Genomic DNA, 23532 nt, shown 5'->3' with positions numbered 1-23532 from the left:
TTCTTCTTTTTTTTTTTACCGTTTGCGTCGTTAACTCTTCGTAGGTAACAACACTATGCCACCAATGGGAGACGGAGAGACAGCGCGCATGCAACGATAAAAAAACAGGTAGAATCAGCAAAAGTACGTAAGCCCGCTCAAATACGGTGAAGCGGCTCTGCTACAACTGACATGGCTTATTTTATTCATATGGCGCGTACTTGTACGGGTGCGTTTACGGTATTTTGCGGATATCTGCGTTGAAGAACGCGCTCTGTGATTCGTGTTTGTGCGTCTTTAGAAAGTCGAACGCATCAAATGCACAAAGCGCCGTATTGGAGCCAGCTGAACAAGTGCCCTGCCGAAAAGCTGTTTTTTTGTCTACAAGTTTACCTCCCTTGGTTGTGATGGCAACTCCGAGGGAGCGCGCGCTGGTTGCGAAGTCGCTGGTGTTGATGTTACAGGCACTGCGAGGACGCCAGACTACGATTGAGCTGCGCAACGAACTAAGCGTCTGGGGCACCGTTGAAAATGTGGACGCGTAAGGCATTCCATTGGAATACTTGTTACGGGGCGCAAATTGCATGCAGTCATGCGTACACACATATCTGCAGTTTTCTTTAAGAGTACTAATCAAAGAACACGATGTGGTCAGCACGTTTTTAAAAAGAAAAATGTGTTCAGTGAGGTGCACCAAACAAACCACATTTTCTGTTTTGTAGGTAGTGATATAACACAAATGTTTCAAGAATGGTGTTCGTGGGTGCCAGCTGTATCTATATTGAAGTTTATAGGCCGTGTTGCACAGTAGAAAGAAGGTCTTCTGTGCTTGTGCTGCAAGTACTTTTGTAGCATATATTATAAAAGAAACCCGATGCATCACAATTACATGCGCGGAGCAACTCGAGTGTCACTGAAGGGCCTACACATTATTTATCTATTTATTTTATTTATTTCGCATACTCTCAAGGCCCAAGGACATTACAGAGAGTGGCGGCTAACAAAATATGTTGTTTAATGCCTTTGCGAAGGGTTGCCTTTGATGAATCTATTGTCAATTTAATGCAGGTTCATGAATGTGGACCTGTGTGATGCAACTGTGGTCGGGCCCAATGGCGAGAAGACCTACACAAGTTTCTTTGTTCAAGGCCGCCAAGTGCGCTATGTGCACATTCCAGATGACATTGACATGGTAGCTGCACTCCAACTGCCGACTCCAAGGGCACAGCAAGATCCCGAAGGGCCCGTCTCGGCAGCTGTCATGCGGACACGACTACTACGAGAGAAGATTCGGCGGCAAAAGCAGGACAGGCTTCTGTGGAGCACCAAATCCCCCAAAGAACCGCACTATAATTCCTGAAGAATGTTGCCCACTGACTGTTGTCCAATTGGAAGAAAGTTCCTCCTCTTTAAAGTTGTTGTGTATGTACAAACTAAACATCAGAAATGGGCATTGCCAAGCTGCAATGGGTTTTGAAATATGTATTGCTTGTAGGTGCACATTTACAATATTTTACGGATATCTGCGTTGAAGAACACGCTCTGTGACATGTTTGTGCTGCACTCATCCGGTGGCATTCCACTTCCAGGTGCATAGGTAATTTCTGTTGCATGATGTCTTAAAACAGAATACAGAAAATATTGTAATATGTTAGACTACACTCATTTAAAACCACATTAATTCGAAATGTAAGTCTGCACCATGTTTCTGTTGCATAGATGTTACAAACACCTGAACTCTGGTGCATTTCATTTGGTGTGCAACAGCAAACATCTCTTGCAAAATTCTACATCTTAAATACTGCTTCTGAAAGCAACCCAATAACTATTGCATCCTTGTAGCTGGTCTCGAGCTGGCATATAAAGCAAATTTTTAGAAGTCACCTGTGGCAGGTAGCATAATTTGAATAATTGAGCTGGATTACCCCAAGAGGTGGACATTCCTTGCACAACTAATTGAAATGCATAATTGACTAAGAAATAAAGAAGTTCCTAATCAACCTTTGAATGTAGTTTACAGCACATGTTGAAACTTACTAATTGTAGCTGGCGGGTTCGTAAGGTGCATCCATTCGGAAGAAATCAATATGACACCGGTTTCAAGATAATCATTCCCAAAGTGTGTAATGAAACACATGGACATTTCAGTGGCATTACTTTTATGCTTCAATGCATAAAACGGCAGTTAAAGAAGTGGAACAATAATACATTTTTCCTGCATGTTTCATGGCGCATATCTCGAAACTCGTGTGATCCTTAGAAGTCATTCCAAGTGGATATGCCTTCCAAACTCACTGGCTGCCACTTGTAAATTGCATCATGTGCTGTAAAGTGATTAACTATTTAGCGAAATTTTTAATTGGTTGATTATGCATTTCGATTTCTCACAAAAGTGATGTCCGCTGCTTTGAATGATCAAGCTCAAGAACTACAATTATGCTATCTGCCGCAAACGGTTTCCAAAAGCTTCTGAATGACCTAAACAAAAGAAAGCCCAAATAGCACCAAGCACTAGCTGACGTTCTCTAGCAGTAATGAGACAATACAAGGCCACCAATGAAGACAAAGCCGAAGGGTATAAAAAAGCTTTTTATTGGCCTTACTTAAGACATCTTGCCATGAATAACCTGGTCTGCTTCCACAATGTTGAGCGCTTGCCGCACACTGGGCATGTCGATCATGCTGCCTTCAAACACAAATGCCCCCTGCAAAGAACATAGACAGTGTCTGCTATTTGAACATTCTACAGGTCACACTTGTTTTGTATAATGTGGTGGCATCCTAAGCGATTGCTACTAACAGGTCCCTTAGGTGAGATAATTCATACACTTATTGTCCTGTTAAAAAAAAACACATTCATGTTACTACTAACATGGAGAGCAGTTCGCCAATATTGTTCTTGCTGCACATCGGGCGCAGAAGCCTCTGCGTTCAGTGAGCAAGATTGCCCAGATATTTCAGTGCTTCCTAACCTTTCCTTGTTGCTGGTGCTGGTGGAACTCCTTGACGAGGCGCTGTGCCCGGTCCAGCTGAGCAGGGGTCGGGGCAAAGGCCTCCTGGGTTGGCGCAATCTGTGATGGATGAATCACTTGCTTTCCTGTGAAGCCCATGGCTGCCCCCTCTGTGCACTGGCGTCGCAGCAACTCTTCATCTGCACAAACACGAGCAGTACCTGATGCAGGGCTGAAACAGCAGCTTGTTCTGTAGAGTGTGATGACGTCTCTAGCACGCCCTGCTGTGCCTTCTCCCTCACCTCCTGATGTCAGCGTACGCACCAACTAATCAGCACGCATTACTACCTCTGTTCGTGCCTTCCTCCGCACCGCCCACACTCCCTTCTCCATTGTTCAACCACCATCAACACTGACCATGGCATCTAAACTGGCTTAGTGCCACAAAGAAAGCTTTGTTTTAATAAATAAATAAATATATTCTTAATCCTGTCCTACATAGACTAGAGGGTAAATTTTGTGGCAAGAAATTACAGAAGAAAAACAAAATGAACAGTACACTTGTGCACATGGCATAGACCTTATGAAAGCAGTGAGAAATGGCAGCTGTCACAGTGGATGTCCAGGAAAAGCCCCATAAGCACTTACTTTTCAAGTCTATAGTGACCATATCAACAGCCTGGATGCCGAATGCCTTTGCCAACACCACCAGCTGCTGACGTGCCATCAGCACCTCTGTAGCTTCTGGTGTGCGCCGGGCTCCTGCACAGAGACGCATGTTCCAGTTTCAGACACAGTGTGAATTAGCCGAGAACCAAGTTATTCAGCCACAGGCTCTAACTGAAGAGCAGGCTTCATGCTGTGTCATTCTGATGCATCATTAAATGATGTCGATCCCAGTGAATGAGGTCCCAGCGGGTGAGCTGTAAATGGTGATGTTTTCAGATACTTCATTCCAAGTGCCATGGTAATTGTGCATTAATCCAGGCATTGAAGGGACACTAAAAAAACCATTAAGTTAAGCTTTAATACTGAATTACGCTTCTACAGTACAAAAACAACCACTCTAATTTTGAGCGGTTGCTTGGTAAAAAGAAAAGACTTGGGGGCAAAAGAGCGATGGCAATGACGCTTTGAAGTTCCTGTGCCAGCTCGTCATGAATTTTTACAGCGTCTACTCGTGCCTACGTAGTAGTTTTTCGGTAATGAAAGATCACATTGCATTTAAAGGAGTCAAAGACTGCCGCAGAGCAAGTATCAACAAATGTATAGACACCATCATGGCGCCAATATGAGAACGTACTTCGAAATTTGCAATGGTGCACTGACGTACTGGCGCTGAGGTGTCGGCGAAAAATTTAAACAGGAAGTTTCACCTTCATTTTCTCTGGTAGTAATGAACGCACACACATATATGTTGCTGTTCTTTTTTAGAAATTAATGACAGTAGGTTTTCAAAAAATACCTGTCTACAAGTGCACATAGGTCACGGAGCAAGAAACATTTAGGAGTGGAAACTCCACTGTTTGCGGCGACTAGAAAAAGTCACATGCCCGCGGAGCCGTTATCGTGCTGGCGGCCTGGAAAGAAATCACCGCCGTTGAGAGCGCTGGAGCCGCCTGCCCGGGCGCTGCATTTTTTTTTTTTTTTTTCGCTGCGGCTTCTACGACGCGCTGCATGGCGCCGCCACTGTATATGGCCCAGTCGGCGCATACAACAATTGTGACCTTATCTGGTCGCCCGCGCTGACGGGAGTTTCACCTCCTAAATGTCTTACTCCGTGACATAGGTTCAGTGTTGCTCTTTCATGTGCCTTTAAGCCCAAAATTTAATTTCAAGCCTTCGGCATATTCCATCTTCTATAACTTGGTAGCCTTTTTTTAAACCTGGCTGCTTTAGTGGCCATGTTTCATGGAAATAAGACAGAAGTGAAGCTGGCCATAAAAGCTTTGCATGCCGAGCAGTAGGCAACCAGCAGTACTTCAAGTGCCAGTGCAATATCGCTATATACACCTATTTCAGACATAGCAGGCAATAATATAAGGCCTAGATAGACTTCCGTAACTGCACATAGTTGCAAGAAAAAAATAGTGTATGAAAGAAAGATACGATTATGCATCATGTAATTCAGTGCAACATTAGGCGTCATGCCTTTCTGTTGCAAAAGTGACGTTACTTATTACATGGAAGGTAACAGAGATCTGAACCTGTTTACCACTGAATGAACAGGGTGACACTTCTGTAACTAGCGGCCCTAGCTCATCATTTGCACTTGCAACGAAAACACAGTACGTCGCATACTGGAAGCACAGGCCCACAAGTAATTTGCGATTTGACTTAACTATAATGTCTACAAGTTGTTATAGTATGTGAAGCAGTTATTCTCTAGAAACTGTTACAAATCAATAATAACTGCACTGTAAAGCTTGTCGAGTGGCACTTCTATGAGTGCACCATTTGGCATTGTTTCTGGTGCATTGCCTTCAAGAAGAAAACATAGACTGTAGACTGACCACAACCTTAGCAATGTGCATAAGCTGTAAAACAGTGAAAATGTACAGGTGCCCTATAAGGAGAAAAAGGAGTTCCCTGACTCGCATCAGCGGCTCGCATTTACAGCTCCTAATATCAATTTGAAAGTGGTACAGTGAAAATAGTGCCAAAAAATCGAATTTGACGGTTAATAAGAGCTTATTTCTGGTGCTATGACTTCACATAAAAACCACGAGACCGAAAGGTAAACACGGTGAACACAAGCACCATGTTTGCTCGCGCCTTGCTGTCTCGTGAACCTATTCCAACTAGCCCAACTGTCCGTACTTCCAAGTTCCAAGTTAATAAGAGCTGACAAATTCTAAGTAATTAAACAAGGATGAGGTACAAATAAGCAAGACTACACAAACATTTAGGAGAGGCCCATTTACAGCAACAATAAACTGACTCAGCTTGTTATTATGAAGCAGTGAAACAGAAGGCTCCTGTATGCTGAGAAACTTGTTTTAAAGGGGCCTGAAGCACTATATGAACATGGTAAGAAAATGTTGCCGATTTCTTAATGAGGTTCCTGTGAATATGTGAGCCAAATATATTGCACTGCGAGCAACAAGGAATTTACAACCTCTTGTAAAACAGTGAAAAATTGCTTTCCCTCGATTCCGCAATGCGATCGCATAGAAAGCAGTTAGCTGACCAATGCTAGCCGCTGATTTCATGATCGCGAGAGCATTCTCGGTAACGCGTAATAGCTAATTTTCAGTTAAATAAATTAAAGATATATGTGTCTGCGATCTCAAAAAGACGGAAAGATTATTTCATCTTCACATTGCATGCAGCTGCTGAAGGCCTCCGAGATGGCAGCTGCGTGCTGCGTAGCATAGTCTACCGTGGCCACCATGGAATGCTGTGATCGCTCCCTAAGGTCCACCTCCAAGACGTGCCAGTACTTCAGCGCTGGCAGACTTGAGGGTGCAGTGAACCTACACACACCATACACATTGAGCCTACACGTGCCCTTGAGGCTATCCTGGATTCATCCCTTTTCATACAGCAATGCAACGCATGAATCGATTTCCAAAATGAAGAGAGGCGAGATATCCTGTTTATTTTGCATACATCAACAAAACATGCCCTCACTCACACTGGCACCTATTTCCATCACCTATCTTTTCATTATCTACAGGTTTCCTTCCTTTTCCCTGGGCTGTGCTGCCCCTTTTCAAAGGTGCTCAAGGGTGCATTTAACACGTAGAAAACCGCTAAGCTAGACGAACGCAGACCAGTTTCTAAATGAGGTACTTATAATAAACAAGGCATCGAATTCATTACCCAGCAGCTACGGTAATGGAGAATTGTAGCTACGAGCACCTACCTATACTGGCTGTGAAATCATCAGAACCAAACAACAGGCCGGCCAACTGCAGGCGGCTGTGTGTCATTGCAGAGGCATGCTCCAGCAGCTGGCGGCAGTTGAGCAGGCCCAATGCTGTCTCAATGCACACAATGAGCTCGAGTCGGTGTTGCCGCTCGCCAAGGGCACGCTCCACCTGGTCCCTCACCTGGCAGGAGGTGTTGACAGTTCAGCTCCTAGCACAATGTGGCTCCGATTCTAGCGCCCTGTGCCTGAAGTCGTACGGGGTTATCAGTTAGCTAAAAGGCCAGACAAAAGTCAAGGCTTACATAACCCCACCTCTCATTTATCGAATGCCACACACTGCAGCTGACCTTCACCCCAAATTGCCTAGCTACAAAGCTGTTATACATTTTAAATCAAGCTACCTTCAAGATCACTTGATCAGTAAATAAATATGAGTCCTGCAATTATCTCGCAATGAACTTTGGTACAATAGCTTGCCCACAAGCACAGCCTTGACAGCAAACGTTGCTTTTTGCTCATTGACACATTTTTGCTCATTGTGTCTTTCTAGATTCTCAAAATAAATATAAAAACCTGTGTCCCTAGTGACAACATGTGGCTTAAGTTGCAAACTTTATAAATGTATTATAGTGTTTGCAATGACAGATGATGCTGCCTAACACAAGCCTTTATACTGAAAAATGACTTATATTTTAAAAAAGTCATCCCTGCTGTAGTTAGCGTCAAAAATGTGGCACATTCAAATTGAAGTGATCCACCAAAGCGACAGTTTGAAAGCATCCAAGGTCATGCTTCATTGTTTCCCAACCGTTTTGAACATCTGTGCCCTGATGGCACCACAATGTAAATGGCTTACCCAGTCCAATTGCTTGGTCTCTTCCACCTTAGGCACCAGCAGCGTGCTGGGAAGTTGAGAAGCACCGAGGAGGCACTGAATATCATCCCCCGCAAGGCCCGTGCTCACCGCATTGATGCGCACTGCCAGGTCTCTGCGTCCTTCTGACCTCTCTGCTTTGTCCAGCACACGAGCAACTGTCTCACGTGCCTCTTTCTGAAATGGGACGCCATTAGCTTGTAATCATGTAAGCTTGTAAACCCCAGTAATTGCAGGGCAGTAGTAATGTTGGTAAATGCTCAATTCCTTTTGTTGAAGAATGTCAGGATGTGTGCAGGAGAATAAAAATAAAATTTCGGCTTTTAAGATAGGCAGAATTGTTTGTTTTATTAGAACAGAAAATATTGCTATCATTCAGCAATGTAAGGCACCCACAGCCTACATCCTCACAGAAAGTTCTTCGAGTTAACCAGCAGGCATCCAATCTGGAGTTCTTTGGTGGCTGCTGTCCCGACATTAATCATTTTAAGACTTACAATGAGCACCAGTATCCTTTTTTCTGTTTGCCCCACTCTTCTAGTACACTTCGGCCCTTCAAACCGTGGTCTTCCTAGGTTGAAGGCTTTAGCTTACTCTGAAGTGGGCACTCTCAATATGTCATTGACACCATAGTTGTGTAGGCAGAGTAGCATATATTCACTTGGCATGTACGGCACAATTAAACACATTCCTTATGACGAACAGGCGTGCCTTTACGGAGAACACATATATACCTTTTTATTGGCTGCCACGCCATCCTCGCAGTCTAGCACCATGCAGTCAACATCTAAGCCGAATGCCTTCGTTATCTTTCTCTCATCGCTGCCCGGCACATAGAGAACGGCCCGACGAGGCGTATAATGCCGCAACGTTGGACTGACACATGGAACTTGGGTCTTGTGCAGCAGCTTACGAAGGGCATACGTCCTGTATGGTTAAATGAAGAAACAGAAATGTATTACAGGAACACAATACTAACACTGCAAGAAACGCTGCGACCACCCAAGTACAAGCTTACAGAAAGTTAAGTGCAGCGCCAGAGACCACCAAGAAACGAACAGCTGATACGAGATTCCCGTCGTGACCCTCGATGTCACCAGTATACGCGGATGGCGATGCTGTATTAAAGGCTTAATGCACTTTTGCATGCATTCTGATAGCATCTGGTGCGGACGCTAACGTGATCTTTGCAGCTGAGAACAAGCAATTCACATGCCCGAAACCAGTGGGCTAGCCGAGTAGCTGTTAGCTTTCAACGGTTTTGTTAATTACCATCATTAAAAGGTAACAGGATTGCTCTTGACCGTGTGAAAATATACAAGTAATAATTTTCGAGTGTGTGGGGCTTGTTATCGCGGAAAATTTTCGTAATCAGGCTGGAAATGAGACTTCGTAAACCAAAACAAAACGACGCGCCATATCACTTCGGAATCACCTCCGTAGCGCGGCCCAAGTCATCAAGGCAGCAGACATGTGGCCTGTACGATATGCTTTCTTGTACACTTCTGTAAATTTTCAGGTCTAAACAAATGAAAGAAGATGACACTTAAATCGATACAAAATTAGCTCACAACGCGTCCGCTGCCGCAGCGACAACACCAACTACAACTGTTAGTACGCTGTACCGCTACCGCCGCTACTCCCGCAACGCCAGCGCAGCAAGTTAGCCAAGTTGACGAAGCTGTTATTGTATGTTAGAGGCACGTGAGTCCAATTCAGAGAGAGGATACTGCGAAAAAAAAAGCACAAATGATACTTTTTGTGAACTTTAGAGCTGCAAATTCTGCGCCGGCCGTTATCGCCGTCTGTTGACCTACGCCATAACCTAACGGAAATGGCGGGCAATTTGATTTTGACTAAGCCCGACTCTGACATAACATAAATGACGCATGCTTCCTGCTGCTGTAACGGCGAGCTGTCTGAAAGCTTTCAGATTGTATGTCACTCTGAGCCGCCGTCCAATTGCTTAGGACGATCGACACAGTTGATTGCATGCTTGTCATGGCGCCATCAGCCAATCCATGGTGTTAAGGCGTACGATCCCGTTATTCGCCGCTATTCTGGGGCCCCAAGTTTCCTTAAATACGCTGCTTTTAAGAGTACTTAGGTACTTCTAAAACGGCACGGCCAGCGCCTTACACTGCGTAGCTTACGTAAATGCGAGCGCGCGCTGACGCTGCTGCGCAACTTTCAGCTCTCTTTCAAGGCGCGATTTCTGACACGCTCCAGAAAACACGCGCGCTTAACACAATGGGGAGATATATATAACGAGCAAAATTATAGTAATAAGCGAAACGGAGTCTTCCTTTCCACTCCGCTTAGAGTTGAACAGCTACTCTGCATAGCCATCCCTTCGACCGTCCCATTTATGAAGGACAGCAATATTGTGAAGTTTCTTGGGCAGATATAGGTTGGCTTTCAGACGGAGCTTCACGTGCTTCGCGTGTCCGATGTCCACGTGTAGACATGAAGGTAACACTTCTATCACGCACTTGTTCCATGCATCCTCGATGCCACTTTCATGCAGTTCAGGTGGTCGCTGTATGTGCGGGTTAAGGTATTCAGGAAATGACTGATGAAGAAATAAACGTAATGTATCGATCTTTATATGGCTCTTAGACAAAGGCATGTCGTGACGACACACAGAAGCAGCGGCTGCGCTCAGCCGAGCAGTTGCTCGTCGAGGGCGAGGCTGCCGAGTCCCGGCTCCTCATCGTCAGGTCCCAGTAGCCGCAGCAGGAGCCCAAGCTCGGCCACACCCGTGCTTGGTGGAGTCGTCGGCGACGACACCGACGGTGTGCCAGAGTACCTGCCGAGAGAGGGTACTCGTGCGGTAACTACAAGTAAGCTGAGTGTTGCATGCACAACCCGCGTAGACCCGTTCCTCCCTGCCCTGTCAGAGGGCAGGCTCCTTCAGATAGTAATGAGAGCGTGATACAGCAAAAGTTCACTTGAACTAACTTCAAGGTATATAGCCTTCAGAACATTATTCAAATGTAGCGCAACTAAATGAGTTTGATAACAGTAGGAGCGTAGCAAACGTCCGTTGCTCAGGGTACTTCTTTCTGATGACGTTCAGTTGGTATTTCGGTGTGTAATAACTATCACTATATAGTGTATAGTAGATGTTTGGTTTTACAGAGCATACACTCCGCCCTGAACAGCTGCACTTAACGTTCTGAACAGAAGCTCTAGCCGCTCTAGCTACCATGCATGCATGCGGATTCGATTTGCGGCCGCTCATAACCATAAATGCTTCTATACACGGGTACCTTCTGCCCTCGCTAACTATATATGCCACATATGACGCCAAGTGTATATCATGCCAAAACTTTATTTTTCCGATTCTTTTTTCGCAAAATTCGGCACATTGGCGTAAATTTCAAATCCTATTGGTTTATTTTCATTTGCTTACGCCTGCTACTGCGGCTACGTATACGAGCGGTCTTTTATCTCATTATTATTCACTTCCTTTTTTTTTTCATTAATAGAGGAAATGAGAGTCCAAAAAGGGTGGTGGAATGCAAAAACGCTCGTGCTATTCCATTTAGGTACACGCTGAAGAATCCCAGATAGTCGAAATTTATCCATTCGTACTCGATATCGAAAGAAGTTACCGTATACGACGCGTATATAAACAACAGAAAATGTATAGGCAACTGGAAGCGAGAGACCACCCAAGTCTCGATCGAGGATCGGATAAAGAAGGCTGCCGTTAATAGGACCGTCGAGCGGAGTAATCAGAGAATAAAGACGTCTCAGAATTGTCAAACAGAGCAGAAGTCTTATCTGAGCCACATACGCGTCGCGTCGGGGAATTATTTAAAAAATAGGACTGCTTAGTTCGATTACCTTGGTTGGGCGATGGATGAGACGAAGGGTGCGAACAGAAGTGACCTGCAGCTGAATCCATGACCAGCCAACTGACCGGGTGCAAATGTTATATATGTATGACAATGACGCGTCCAGAAACGCCGCATGGGACTGAAACAATAATTCTTTTTGAAATAGCTGATATCGCAATGGTCAAGATGAGGATGTTGAGGTTGACGTGTATACGTGGGGTGACAAAAGAAGTTATTTTACTTCCAACGTGCTTTCAAGTTCAATGACATTGCAGCGTAAGCCAAAGTTACGAATGGTGAAGTCTGCCTCCCCGCAGGGGAGACAGCTGCATCGATAGGCGGCAATGACTTCAGCTTGACGTTATATCTGGTTACATGGTGAGAAACATTCGACCAGAGAAAAGGTGGCGAAGCGCTGTCGAAGAATCTTGTAAAAAGAAGAAGCTTACGATGGGTCACTATAAATTGAAGGCAGAAGCTTATAAAAAGCAGCGACTTGATGCAGATATACGTAGAGCTCGTGAAGATTAGGGGGATAAAAGGAAAGAGAACACGAAACAAACAGCGAAGATAAAGGGACGAATTCCGTTCTCTGTAGTGCAGTGCAGTGCAAAAGGGCCGCGGCATCAACCTAAAAGTGCGGGGTCGCGTTGCATTGCGCCCACTGACCTCGCATTGACTGTTCAAGCACCGCTTTGTGAGGGATGAACGTGAGGAATACACTTGCATGTTTGTGCCCAGGGCAGGCCGAGCGCCGGCGGAATCGCCGTCATCGTCGACCACGAAACTCCTCTCGGATATCGGAAAACCTCCGGGAGCCCATTCCCTGCGGCAAACAGATTACGTACGTCACCGCGGTATCCCTAATTAATTACAATGCACCACGTGTCTCACACGCGAAGTGCACGCACTTGATGCATCCTGGACGCGGGCCTCCCGGCAGCGGAGCTGCAACAACTGCAAGCTGACCGTTAGGCCTCTGGGCGCCGCTCCGAAGCAGCACTGATACCTGCGCCAAGGAGAGCACGTGAATAGCCTCCATGCAGTTAAGGGTGCCACAGTATATATTCGCCGCGCAGCCGGACAGGTGCAATTGCTTAGCAAGAAGGTTTAGCGCGCCGAAACGCTTATTGTCCTGGAAATCTTACCGTTTTATAAAATACGCGCGCAGGCAACACAAGCTCATGCAAACTATATATACCGGTCCGCACGAGACACGACACAGAAATGATGCAAGGAAAAAAGGCAACACGGTTACAATCCGTACGTGCCTGGAGACAGCGCTGACCCAGATGTTGTTGAGGTTTGGCGAAGTACGGCGTCAGCAATAACGCAATTGCGTTGCCGGTTTCCTCCCCAGCTCGTTCGCGAAGGTGTTACAGATCCTCAAGTTTGCCTCAGGCACACGCATGCCTTGAACAGCCCAATTAAGCCTCGCCTTGAATTCATAAATTTTTACAATATCTCAATCTTGCATGCGTCGCACGTTTTAACCAACACTTGGGCATAGCGAAATAAAAAGAGGGTTCGGCACATGTCAATGCTTTCCGGTACGTCAAGTCCGTCTGCGCATGTGCTTCTATCTATCTATCTATCTATCTATCTATCTATCTATCTATCTATCTATCTATCTATCTATCTATCTATCTATCTATCTATCTATCTATCTATCTATCTATCTATCTATCTATCTATCTATCTATCTCTGTGTGCGTGTGTGTGCGTGTGTGTGTGTTCGCGCATGCGAGCTGAAAGCGACCCACGTGCGCGTTGCTGTATACGCACCCGAACGCGCAGGTCCTGGAAGAAGCGGAGCAGGGCGTAGCGCGCCCGCTGCAGGCTGGCCAAGTCCAGGGGCTCCAGATGCTGCACAGTGTTCGCGAGAAACTATACGCCCATGGCTTGTTGCGAGCCTTTCACTGGCGATTGCGTCAAGAACTCGCGGGGCACCACCATCGTGAACTTTTAGGGCGTTATATACAAATCTGCCGTGGCAGCTGTCGTATACACGGCGTTCCACATGTTGCTCGCGAGTTGTCAATTGAGGACAAATGTCGATACATCCCTCCGTACGTGTACTGATATATTACAGTATACATGCGTGAACCAATTTCAAAAGGCAATTGGAATTAACCTTAAAATGCCGTGTCGTCCCTCCTGCAGAACTAAATGGAACTATATAGCACGGAAGCGTCACGATCCGCGCCGTTGAACGAACGGCGTTCCTTACCATTTTGCTGCTGTGGCCGTTACACTCACTTAATAAGTTCGTGCAGATGTGCACAACAAAAATGATACCCGCCATTTAAGATGGCGCGTTATCGACTGATAGAAACGTATTATGACCGATGCCAATCGTTCAGGTCGACTGAATCAAGGCGATGTAATATGATATAATATTTGGGGTTTTACGTGCCAAAACCACTTTCTGATTATGAGGCACGCCGTAGTGGAGGACTCCGGAAATTTTGACCACCTGGGGTTCTTTAACGTGCACCTAAATCTAAGTACACGGGGAATCAAGGCGATGTGATGGTGCCCTTTGCGTTTGCGATAGGCTTCTTATCATCCAATCATCACCACCGAAGCATGGGTGACCGTACGCAGTGAGACCTATGGCGGACAGCTCTGACCTTCTGGACGGCCGTTGCCACGTGACAGGCTGATCCACCGGGTCCGGCCGCCTCCAGGTGCTTGAGCGTGAGCGGCAGCAGGTCTCGGGGGCTGGAGCACGCCCACAACTGGTACTTGACCACCATGCACATCAGGTCGTAGAGCTGCACGCATGCATACGGAACGCAACGCGCCCATCGACAGAAATGTAACTTGGCGCCTTCTTCGGGACCTACGATGGGATTGGGAGCCAATACCCCGGTCATCATCATCACCATCATCATCATCATCATCAGCAGCAGCAGCAGCAGCAGCAGCAGCAGCAGCAGCAGCAGCAACTTATTTTACGTCAACTGCAGGACGAAGGCCTCTTCCTGCGATCTCCAGTTACCCCCATATCCTGCGCCAACCGATTCCAGCTAGCGCCTGCGAATTTCTTAATTTCATCACCCCACCTAGTCTTCTGCCATCCTCGACTGCGCTTCCCTTCTCTTGGCAGCCTTCTGTAATACTAATGGTCCACCGGTTACCTAACCTATACGCATTACATGACCTGCCCAGCTCCATTTCTTTCTCTTAATGTCAATTAGGATATCGGCTATCCCTGTTTGCTCTCTGATCCACACCGCTCTCTTTCTAGCTCTTAAACGTTACGCCTAATATTCTTCGTCCCATCGCTCTGTGCGCGGTCCTTAACCTGTTTTCGAGCTTCTTTGTCAGTCTCCAAGTTTCTGCCCCATGTGTCAGCCCCGGTAGAATGCATTGATTGTACGCCTTTCTTTTTAATGATAATGATAAGCTTCCAGTCAGGATTTGACAATGTCTGCCGAATGAGCTCCAACCCATTTTTATTCTTCTGTAAATTTTCTTCTCATGATCAGGGTCCCCTGTGAGTAATTGACCTAGGTAAACGTACTCCTTCACAGACTGTAGAGGCTGACTGGCGATACTGAACTTTTGTCCCCACACCCGGCTATTGATCATTATTTTTGTCTTCTGCATATTAATCTTCAACACCACTCTTATACCTCTGTCTCTCTGTTAAGGTCCTCAATCACTTGTTGTAACTCGTCTGCAGTATTGCTGAATAAAACAAAGTCATCGGCAAACCGAAGGTTGCCGAGATATTCGCCGTCGATCTTTACTCCTAAGCCTTCCCAGATTAGTAGCTGGAATACTTCTTCCAAGCACGCAGTGAACAGCGTTGGAGAGATTGTGTCTCCTTGTCTGACCACTTCCTTTATAGGTATCTTCCTTCTTTTCTTGTGAAGAATTAAAGTAGCTGTGGAATCTCTGTAGACACTTTCTAAGATATTTACGTAAGCATCCTGTACTCCTTGATTACGTAATGCCTGTGTGACTGCTGGTATCTCTACTGAATCAAATGCCTTTTCGTAATCTATGAAAGCCATATAGAAAGGCTGATTGTACTCTGCGGATTTTTCGATTACCTGATTGATGATATGCATGTGATCCATTGTAGAGTATCCCTTCCTGAAACCTGCCTGTTTCCTTGGTTAACTACAGTCCAGTGTTGCCCTTATTCTATTGGAGATTATCTTGGTGAATATATAATATTGGAAGTAAGTAAATGGGCATATAATTTTTCAATTCTTTCACGTCTCCCTTTTTGTGGATTAGTATAATGTTGACATTCTTCCAGTTCTCTGGGACATTTGAAGTCGATAGACAGTTCGTATAAAGGGCTGCTAGTTTTTCAGGCACTGTGTATCCTCCATCTTTGATTAAATTGACTGGTAGTCTATCTTCTCCTGCCGCTTTTCCCGTTTCACATCTTGCGAGGCAATCCTAACTTCATCGCTAGTTATAGAAGGAGCCTCTGTAACCTGTTCATTACTACTTCGAATGGAGGTACCGTGACTGTTTTAGGTACTGTACAGATCAGTATAGAATTATTCCGCTGCTTTTACTATATATTCTAGATTGCTGATGAGATTACCCTACTTATCTTTCAGTGCATACATCTTGGTTTGTCCGATACCAAGTTTCCTTCTCACTGATTCCAGGCTGCGTCCATTTTTTACCGCTTCCTCAGTCTTTCTCACGTTATAATTTCGAATATCCCTTATTTTCTCCTTGTTGATTAGTTTTGACAGTTCCGCGAATTCTATCTGATCTCATGATTTGGATACTTTCATTCTTTGTCGTTTCTTTATTAGGTCCTTTGTTACTTGGAATAGCTTACCTGCTGGTTATCTTGGTGCCTTACCACCCACTTCATTTGCTGCTTCTGAAGCCAGCCTAGTTACGGTTTCTTTCATTGCCTCTATGTCATCTTCATCTCTCTGTTCTAAAGCTGCATATTTCTTTGCAAGTGCCAACCTGAATTGGTCTACTTTTACCCTTACTGCGTCTAGGTTGGCCTGTTTCTTCGTGACCAACTTTACTCTTTTTCTCTTCAAATTGAAGTGAATCCTAGTCCTCACTAACCTATGATCACTGCACTTTATCCTACTTAACACTTCTACATCCTGCACTATGCTGGGATCGGCAGAAAGTATGAAACAAATTTCATTTCTTGTTTCACCATTATGGCTTTTCTAAGTCCACTTTTTGTTCCAACGCTTCCTGAAGAAGGTGTTCATTTCCGCGAATTCTACCAACATATTTCCTCGAGTGTTCCTAGAATCCACGCCGTAGCTGCCAATTGCTTGTTCACCAGCCTGCTTTTCCCCCACTTTTTCATTGAAGTCGCCCGTGACTACAGTATAATGAGTTTGCACTTTTCGCATTGCTAATTCAACCTCTTCATGAAACTGTTCTACTTCTTCATCATCGTGACGTAGGTTTGTACTACCTCTATTTTATGCCTCCTATTCAGCTTTATTATGACTACTGCTGCTTTTGAATAAACCTTTTAAATACATTTAAATAAAGTTTTCACGTCATCTTCATCTCTTCGTTTTAAGGCTGCACATTTGTTTGCAAGTGCCAACCTGAATTGGTATGCTTTTACCCTTACTGCGTCTATAGGCTGGCCTGTTTCTTCGTGACCAATTATACTCTTTCTCTCTTCAAATTCAGGTGAATCCTAGCCCTCACTAACCTATGATTACTGCACTTTACCCTGCCTAACACTTCTACATCCTGCATCATGCTGGGATCGCCGAACTTGGGCTATAGTTGTATGTTTTAAGAATCGACATTTTGAAACAGTGCATGTTACAGGGCTACAGAAAAAAGGACAAAATGGGCACCGAGTGTTAATTGCCGTTTCCGTCTTTCCTTGGTGTTGTGTCGCCATTTTACCATATATATTCCTAGCTGTTGTCTGCGCTGTTGTTTCGGAATTTCATCTTCACTTCCACGATATGGGTATATACGCCGCTGCGTTGAATGCTTGCAGCATGTGTGCCGTACGCCCCCCGATATTCGGCACGTGCACAGCAGAAAGCAAGATGGCGAACTCGCCATGTTCCCGCCAACCAAAGATGCGCGTAAGCAGGGAAGGAGGTGCTGGTATAAATGTATTAGTAGCATGAATGTGCTCGTATACTTCCCGACTGTTGTCGATTTGTGCCGACTGCTGCGAATAAATTTTGCTGTGCGTGTAGTTTTGTATACGCGGAGTAAGTCCGTGACATGCGTATATATACTGCTGGGTGAGCTCTCCGCGAGGCAACTGAAACAACGCACCGTTTTAAAAGGCATACTTCAAGAAAGCACAATCGCGAAGGAAGCGGTGTGCGCCCAGGAGGAGAGAAACGCGCACTACACAGTGCCCGCCTAACCTAATATTTTCGCCTATAGCTTCTTAAAGAATGGCAAGTATAGTAGCGAAGGTCACACGGTCCGCAGAGTACGGTCTGGACCGTGCTCATTCACTCACCTTATCCATGCTTGCGGGGCTGAGCCGCATGACTGACACGTGCGTCAGTTTCTCGAAGAGTGACCGCAACGCCCGCGCAGAGTAGAGCGGCTGAGGCCGGAACAGCTCGTCCACCAGCCGTCCGCCAAACATGGCCGCCACGATGTCGGACATCACTGCGGCGCGCGCAGGTGTTTACAGCTATAGACTACACGGGAGCGCGAGCGACCCTATCTCTGTCTGCTTCACGTTTGCGCAAAGTAAGCTCACAGCGATGTTATACATGCGTGTTTTGATTCGTGCTGTACCTGCGACACAAAAGTCGCACCAACAATATAATTGTTCAAGAAAATCCGCATGTTCACGCCGTGTTTCGTTGCACTATACGTGTACAGTCGCGAGCAAAACTCTGGAGACCACGGATGCCGCGATAAAATTTGTCTTCTTCGTCGCATGCCTGCAGGCTGAAATCAAATGCCTGTTCGACCAATGCGAGGCGGCACTTCCTCTTTGAGAGCCGGCTGTGACAAATCTAATGTTTTTGCAGATGCTGCAGTGGTCTCTATAGACCTTTGCTGCCGACCGTCGACTCAGAAAAATTACTGCTTATCTTGATTCCAAACAATAATCGTCATCTCTCTCTCTCTCTCTTTCTCTCTCTCTCTCTCTCTATATATATATATATATATATATATATATATATATATATATATATATATATATATATATATATATATATATATATATATTGCGTGCAATCGTCATTTCTTAATTTAGAGCTGCCCTTCCAGTATACTTTATAAGGTCATGTATAGCTAGCGGAGTGTGTTAAAGATAACGTTTATTCTTAAGTGAAAATATAAGGGTGCAAAATTTCCTTATAGAGTCTACAGGAAGCACCTGTTTGGTATAACTGAAATAAGCGGATAGGAGCATGGTGTATGAATACCACGTCTGTCATATGTTTTCGACTGCAATAATAATCGTCCAATAAACTAATGCTCATCCGGCGTCTTTTTAGCCCTGGAAATGCAGTAACAAGAAACGGCCTACGATTTCAATTAAGAGCCAAAGCCAAAAGCATGACAACATGCAGTGATGTATACAGCCTTTGTGGAAAAATTATATGAGCAACTCGATCGGCATGTAACGGAATCTGGCTTCCGGCCATGTGTAGGCGGCTTAATTGGATGCACCAATTATACCCACGTTTTCAAATCTGCGGAGAGTGAGAAGGATATTGGGCACCACCTTCCAGATATGTGGAGATAGTGGATTCTAACGCATGAGTAATATGCATGAAACTACAGTGTCAGCTTTCGTATTACGGCCAAAAGGATTCTCCGGTTTTGGCAGTGATTGCCCGTACATCCGAAGGTCCTGCAGTGTGCAGGCGCAGAGCTGAATTGCTACAGTATTACAGGGTGTTTCAGCGAACACTTTCAAAAATTCTTAGCGGTTGCCTGTGTCAGATAGCGCAATTCTAGTTTATAAACTGGTCTACTCGAAGAGGCAGACATTACTTGCGCAGGAAGTTGAAACGCATAATCGAGTAATTAACAAAAATAGTAATTATGTTTTAAACTAATTACCCTACGACTCAAGTTGAAAGTTACAAGTCCTAGCCGTGCAGTTTGCAAGCCGGATCTACTTGGAATGAAATCTAAGGATGACACCAGTTTCAAGATCTTAATTCCCGAACTTTGCGGAGAAATGCATTGGCGTTCCATGGAGTTACTTTCTCAACAAAATATCGTTTTATGCATTCAAGCACAGAAATAACTGGAACGCTAATGTATTTCTCCGCAAAGTTCAGGAATTAACTTCTCGAAACTGGTGCCATCCTGAGAATTCGTTCCAAGTGAATCCGCCTCGCGAACTCCGCGGCCTTAAAAAAATTTGAAAGTGTTCGCTGAAACACCCTGTATAGACTCCTGGAGTTGAAGCCATCGTGGTATTGCATAACAACTCGAGCGCGCTACCACCTTAGAATTTAAAGACCCTTCTAATGAAAGTAACTCTAGAATTTCCGCGAGACCAGTGCTGCAAGTCGAGCCTCTCATTATACAGACCTTAGTTAAGGCTAGCTTTAACATTCAACATATATAAGCACTTAAAAGTAAAAGCGCACCGCACAAGCGCTTTCGCATTCTGCATCAACTAACATCTTATCGTTGTAGAATGAGAATACAGAATGAATGAGAGGGAAGCAGGACATGAGCTGTCTTGGCGATAACAGCCGAAGACAGTCGGGTTTGAGGTCACTGACACCCGGCAACCATCTGATCACCTACCATGTCTTCCAGTCGTGCTTGGCGTAAAGAACATCGATGTAACCATCCAAATAAGCAGTGGTGAATATATGCTGCGCGAGATACGCAGGCATTATAACCTGCGACGCAGTTAGGGGAACACGAGTACATGTTTACACTGTTTTACTATGTCATCCGCTTTGCAAGTGGGAAAATCCCTTCCCAAGAACAAGTTCTCACGTGAAAGCTGCCACATCACTCTTTAAGGGTCCGCTGTTCAATACTGCAAGTCGCATTAGCGTCCTCACCGATCACAGCCACGCGAGTGAATTCACTTTGCTCGCTGAAGTAACAACGATGAGCAAATGCTCCAATGTCGTTCACGAAGGCTTCAGAGTACACATGCAAGTCCACGGCAACTTTGGTGACTCTCCGGTTTGTACGGTCGGTTTATGAGCGGGCCGATAGGTGGCCCATTACCCTGATTTGTTCCATCGTCGCTTTGTCCAAAGCATCCGCTAATCGTCTACGCCAGACCGCGTCGGCGAGAGTGGCCGGCTTTTGTGCAACGAGCCAGCAGAAAAGCGGCTGCAGGAGCGGCGCATACGAGGTCCGACGACGCCTGGTTCGTGGCGGGCCGTTGCGGTCTGTTTCGGGTGCGCTCTCTCGGAAACGCACAGGACAGCGTGCGACGCGCGTTCAACGAGCCGAACCGCGGCGGCGCACCGGCAAAGCGGCACGTACCTCGCTGCGCTTTGTCGTCGTCTATCCGCTGCGCCTTCAGCCTCTGGCTCAGGATGTAGAGCATCTCGCCGCCCATGTTTACGTAGAGCAGCGGCAGCGCGCGGTGCGCCATGTCTCCAGCAGTGAAAGGAGTTCAGTACACACTGCGACGCGTGCCTGTGGCAACGGCACGATCGATGGCGACCCGCGTCACACGAGGCGCTCGACGTTGGAGGACCAGCACACCGGCATCGACCAGTCGCCGGCCGCGGCGACGCAGGTGCACCTGGGCGGCGGCGCGCACGTCGAGCACTCGCTGGGGGCCGCTCCCCCGACCCGAAGGCTGGACGCCGCGCCGAACGGCAGCCTGCAGCGGCCGAACGTGCCGCCGACGTTGCGAGGGCCCAGCGACCAGCTCGGGTCGAGAAGGTGCGTCGCCGCCCGCGCCGCGGCGGCAGTGTGCCGCTGGCGGCGGCAGCGGTGGAAGCTGCAGCCGGCCACGGCCGCCAGGCAGAGCACGCTGAGCGCCGTGCAGGAGCCGATGAGCACGTAGGCGAGCTGGGCCGTGGTGAGCCGCGCCGAGGAAGGAGTGGCCGCGGCCGGTCGGAGCGCCGGAGGCTCGGGGTACTGCTGCAGCGACGGCGGGGCCCGGTACACGAACGACCCGTGCCGGAACACGGTGGGTTCGGTGACGTACTGCGGCGATCGGGGCCTGTTCTGGAGCGCGGGCGGCGCGGGCCACGTCGGCGGAGGGGGCCAGGCGGCTGCCGCGGACGACGAGGCGACGAGAAGCAGCAGAGCCGCCAGCATGGACGGCGACGCGCGGCCCACTGGCCGGCCGTCAGCGGGCCGCCGCCGTCACGGTCCACGGCGCCGGCAGATGGACGGACGGCAGCCGGAAACGAGAGCTGCTGCTCCTCCGACTCTGCTCGCCTTTTCACCGGCCGCCCGACCGGACCGCGCCAGCGAGTCGCTCTTCTCGGGATGCGCGTTCATGGTTCGGCGATCCTGCCTCGCGCATTCGCCGCGGCCTCGCGACGCGCCCGGTGCGGGTTCTCCCGTTCTCTTCCCTCCCCTCTGGGCAGGCGTAAAAATCAAGCCGCGAGTCCTCTCCCTCCCACCCGCTCCCCAGCGCACACATTCACCGTAAAATCGGTGGCCCGTTGCTCAGCGCATTTGTGCCGAATACCGCGCGCGCGCAGGTCGGGTGCTTTCAGACGTGCGCGTTTCCCACGTGGCACTTATTACGGTGCGCGGCTGGTCCTGACCTATCTTTATGGCGCTTCACGGAGTTTGTAGTTTGGCTATTCGGTCAGTGCTTTTACGCCTGCTCTCTCGGAATGGCAGTGGCAGCAGACGAAGGTTTGCCGCGTGATCGCATTATCGCCGCCGAATTCGAGGAGGCGCTTATTCGACATGGCAGAGGCGCTTGCTTTCTCGTGAAATGTCTGACACGCAGTAATCCCGCGGGCGGCTGCAGAAGCCCATGGCCGTCACACAAATGCGTGAGGCGGCGGCCTTTGAAGGTACCGGGTGCGGCGCCGCTCAAATCGTGCCGCAGTTCCTTGACAAGGCCTTTTGCCTGTGCTTCTGAGGCGCAGAAGTAGTTGAGGAGGAAACGAGGCCCGACAAATGAAGACCTTAGAAGAGAGCCACAGCGTGGACCACTGATGATAGCAGCAGTCACGGCTTTTTATGTTCAGATGGAATTCACCACGAGTAAGGAGTTCACCGTTGCTGGAACAACCACGTCGAGAAATTAGATCCGCAGCCTGAAGGGAAAAAATAAGTCTTCGTTAAGATCATTCCGGAGCACTCCGTCTTACATCTCCGTTTTTTATTTCTTTTTTTTTTTTTTTGCGTACAGCAATATGACATGACCATGAATCTTTGTCAGTTGACGCGGCGAACGCTATATATGGGCTGTTTATACACCCGTATACGTGTTAGTATTTGTGACGTCTTCTGTGTACTCGAAAACGAATCCGATGCTGCTCACAAATTATATCACACCCTATGCCTGCAGCGCAAAAGCTGCGTTGTGGATACAGCATGGCCGCAACACAGCACTTAGTGACTGCATGCAGCGTGGCGCTAGCACGACGCCACGGGTTCGACTCCGGCCGCCGCGGCCACATTCCTATGGGGGCGGAGTGCAAGAACTTTCGCGTAGTGCACCCTAAAAAACCATAGGTGGTCAAAACTGATCCAGGCACCTCCATTACGGCGTCCCTCATTACCCATTGCGAAGTCTCGGTACATTAAACCCAACAATGTAACTTTGTATTATAAAACAATTGATGCGCAAACGATGAACTCAAACCTCGAGGAAACCAGTGCTCCTTAGAGCAAACGCAGCAATATGTAGTCTCTTATATTCATTTACTACAATATTCCTAAATAAATTTCAGCCAGACGTCTTTAGTAGTGCCTCCAAGGGCGCTTTTAAACTGGAGTCGTCTGAAACCGAGCGGAAGCTAAAGACATCACGCCTACCGAGCTGCACAGAAATGAAGTGACGTGCAAGCTGCCGAGCCCCGTGCAAGATGGGCAAACATCAACGTGAAAACCATCGCAGAACCTGATCTGCAG

The 23532-nt window shown here is 47.1% G+C and overlaps 3 protein-coding genes across 6 annotated transcripts; 1 reads left to right on the top strand and 2 right to left on the bottom strand.

Annotated features, from left to right (window-relative positions):
• The first annotated feature begins 177 nt into the window (after positions 1–177).
• LOC142585698 (U7 snRNA-associated Sm-like protein LSm10) lies at positions 178–1628 on the top strand. The gene is made up of 2 exons (XM_075696662.1): positions 178–520; positions 1048–1628. Exons 1-2 carry the CDS (start codon positions 387–389, stop codon positions 1337–1339), a joined length of 426 nt encoding a protein of 141 aa, XP_075552777.1. The 5' UTR covers positions 178–386; the 3' UTR covers positions 1340–1628.
• Positions 1629–2550: 922 nt separating this feature from the next.
• On the bottom strand, positions 2551–9568 carry LOC142585695 (citramalyl-CoA lyase, mitochondrial-like). Of its 4 annotated transcripts, none has more exons than XM_075696656.1 (7): positions 9435–9568; positions 8413–8605; positions 7661–7855; positions 6799–6985; positions 3579–3692; positions 2952–3130; positions 2551–2684 (listed from the first exon to the last, which is right to left on the bottom strand). In XM_075696656.1, exons 1-7 carry the CDS (start codon positions 9551–9553, stop codon positions 2583–2585), a joined length of 1089 nt encoding a protein of 362 aa, XP_075552771.1. In that variant the 5' UTR covers positions 9554–9568; the 3' UTR covers positions 2551–2582. The 4 variants fall into 4 exon arrangements, with proteins under 4 accessions (XP_075552771.1, XP_075552772.1, XP_075552774.1 ...); XM_075696657.1 differs by lacking the exon at positions 9435–9568 and adding an exon at positions 9114–9337; XM_075696659.1 differs by lacking the exon at positions 9435–9568 and adding an exon at positions 9250–9329.
• Positions 9569–10280: 712 nt separating this feature from the next.
• Positions 10281–21154, bottom strand: OSCP1 (Organic solute carrier partner 1). Its single transcript, XM_075696661.1, has 7 exons — positions 20962–21154; positions 17987–18141; positions 14157–14300; positions 13309–13389; positions 12435–12532; positions 12251–12349; positions 10281–10487 (listed from the first exon to the last, which is right to left on the bottom strand). Exons 1-7 carry the CDS (start codon positions 21071–21073, stop codon positions 10340–10342), a joined length of 837 nt encoding a protein of 278 aa, XP_075552776.1. The 5' UTR covers positions 21074–21154; the 3' UTR covers positions 10281–10339.
• Positions 21155–23532: the final 2378 nt, after the last annotated feature.

This window comes from Dermacentor variabilis, chromosome 6, assembly GCF_050947875.1.
Source record: "Dermacentor variabilis isolate Ectoservices chromosome 6, ASM5094787v1, whole genome shotgun sequence".
NCBI classification, from domain to species: Eukaryota; Metazoa; Arthropoda; class Arachnida; order Ixodida; family Ixodidae; genus Dermacentor; species Dermacentor variabilis.
Note: the sequence above shows the minus strand (reverse complement) of the source record. Positions and strands in the feature narration are given on the sequence as shown.

Excerpts from the sequence above, each read along its gene's own strand:
- LOC142585698 (XM_075696662.1), top strand. The coding sequence starts at position 387 with ATGGCAACTCCGAGGGAGCGCGCGCTGGTTGCGAAGTCGCTGGTGTTG. Across the intron at positions 521-1,047 it reads ACCGTTGAAAATGTGGACGC|GTTCATGAATGTGGACCTGT; the intron begins GTAAGGCATTCC and ends AATTTAATGCAG.
- LOC142585695 (XM_075696656.1), bottom strand. The coding sequence starts at position 9,553 with ATGTCAGAGTCGGGCTTAGTCAAAATCAAATTGCCCGCCATTTCCGTT. Across the intron at positions 7,856-8,412 it reads GCGTGGCAGCCAATAAAAAG|AAAGAGGCACGTGAGACAGT; the intron begins GTATATATGTGT and ends GTCCCATTTCAG. Across the intron at positions 2,685-2,951 it reads AGCACCAGCAACAAGGAAAG|GGGGCATTTGTGTTTGAAGG; the intron begins GTTAGGAAGCAC and ends TGTTCTTTGCAG.
- OSCP1 (XM_075696661.1), bottom strand. The coding sequence starts at position 21,073 with ATGGCGCACCGCGCGCTGCCGCTGCTCTACGTAAACATGGGCGGCGAG. Across the intron at positions 14,301-17,986 it reads GCCCCGCAAGCATGGATAAG|CTCTACGACCTGATGTGCAT; the intron begins GTGAGTGAATGA and ends GCATGCGTGCAG. Across the intron at positions 12,350-12,434 it reads CCGCGTCCAGGATGCATCAA|GGAATGGGCTCCCGGAGGTT; the intron begins GTGCGTGCACTT and ends TGTTTGCCGCAG.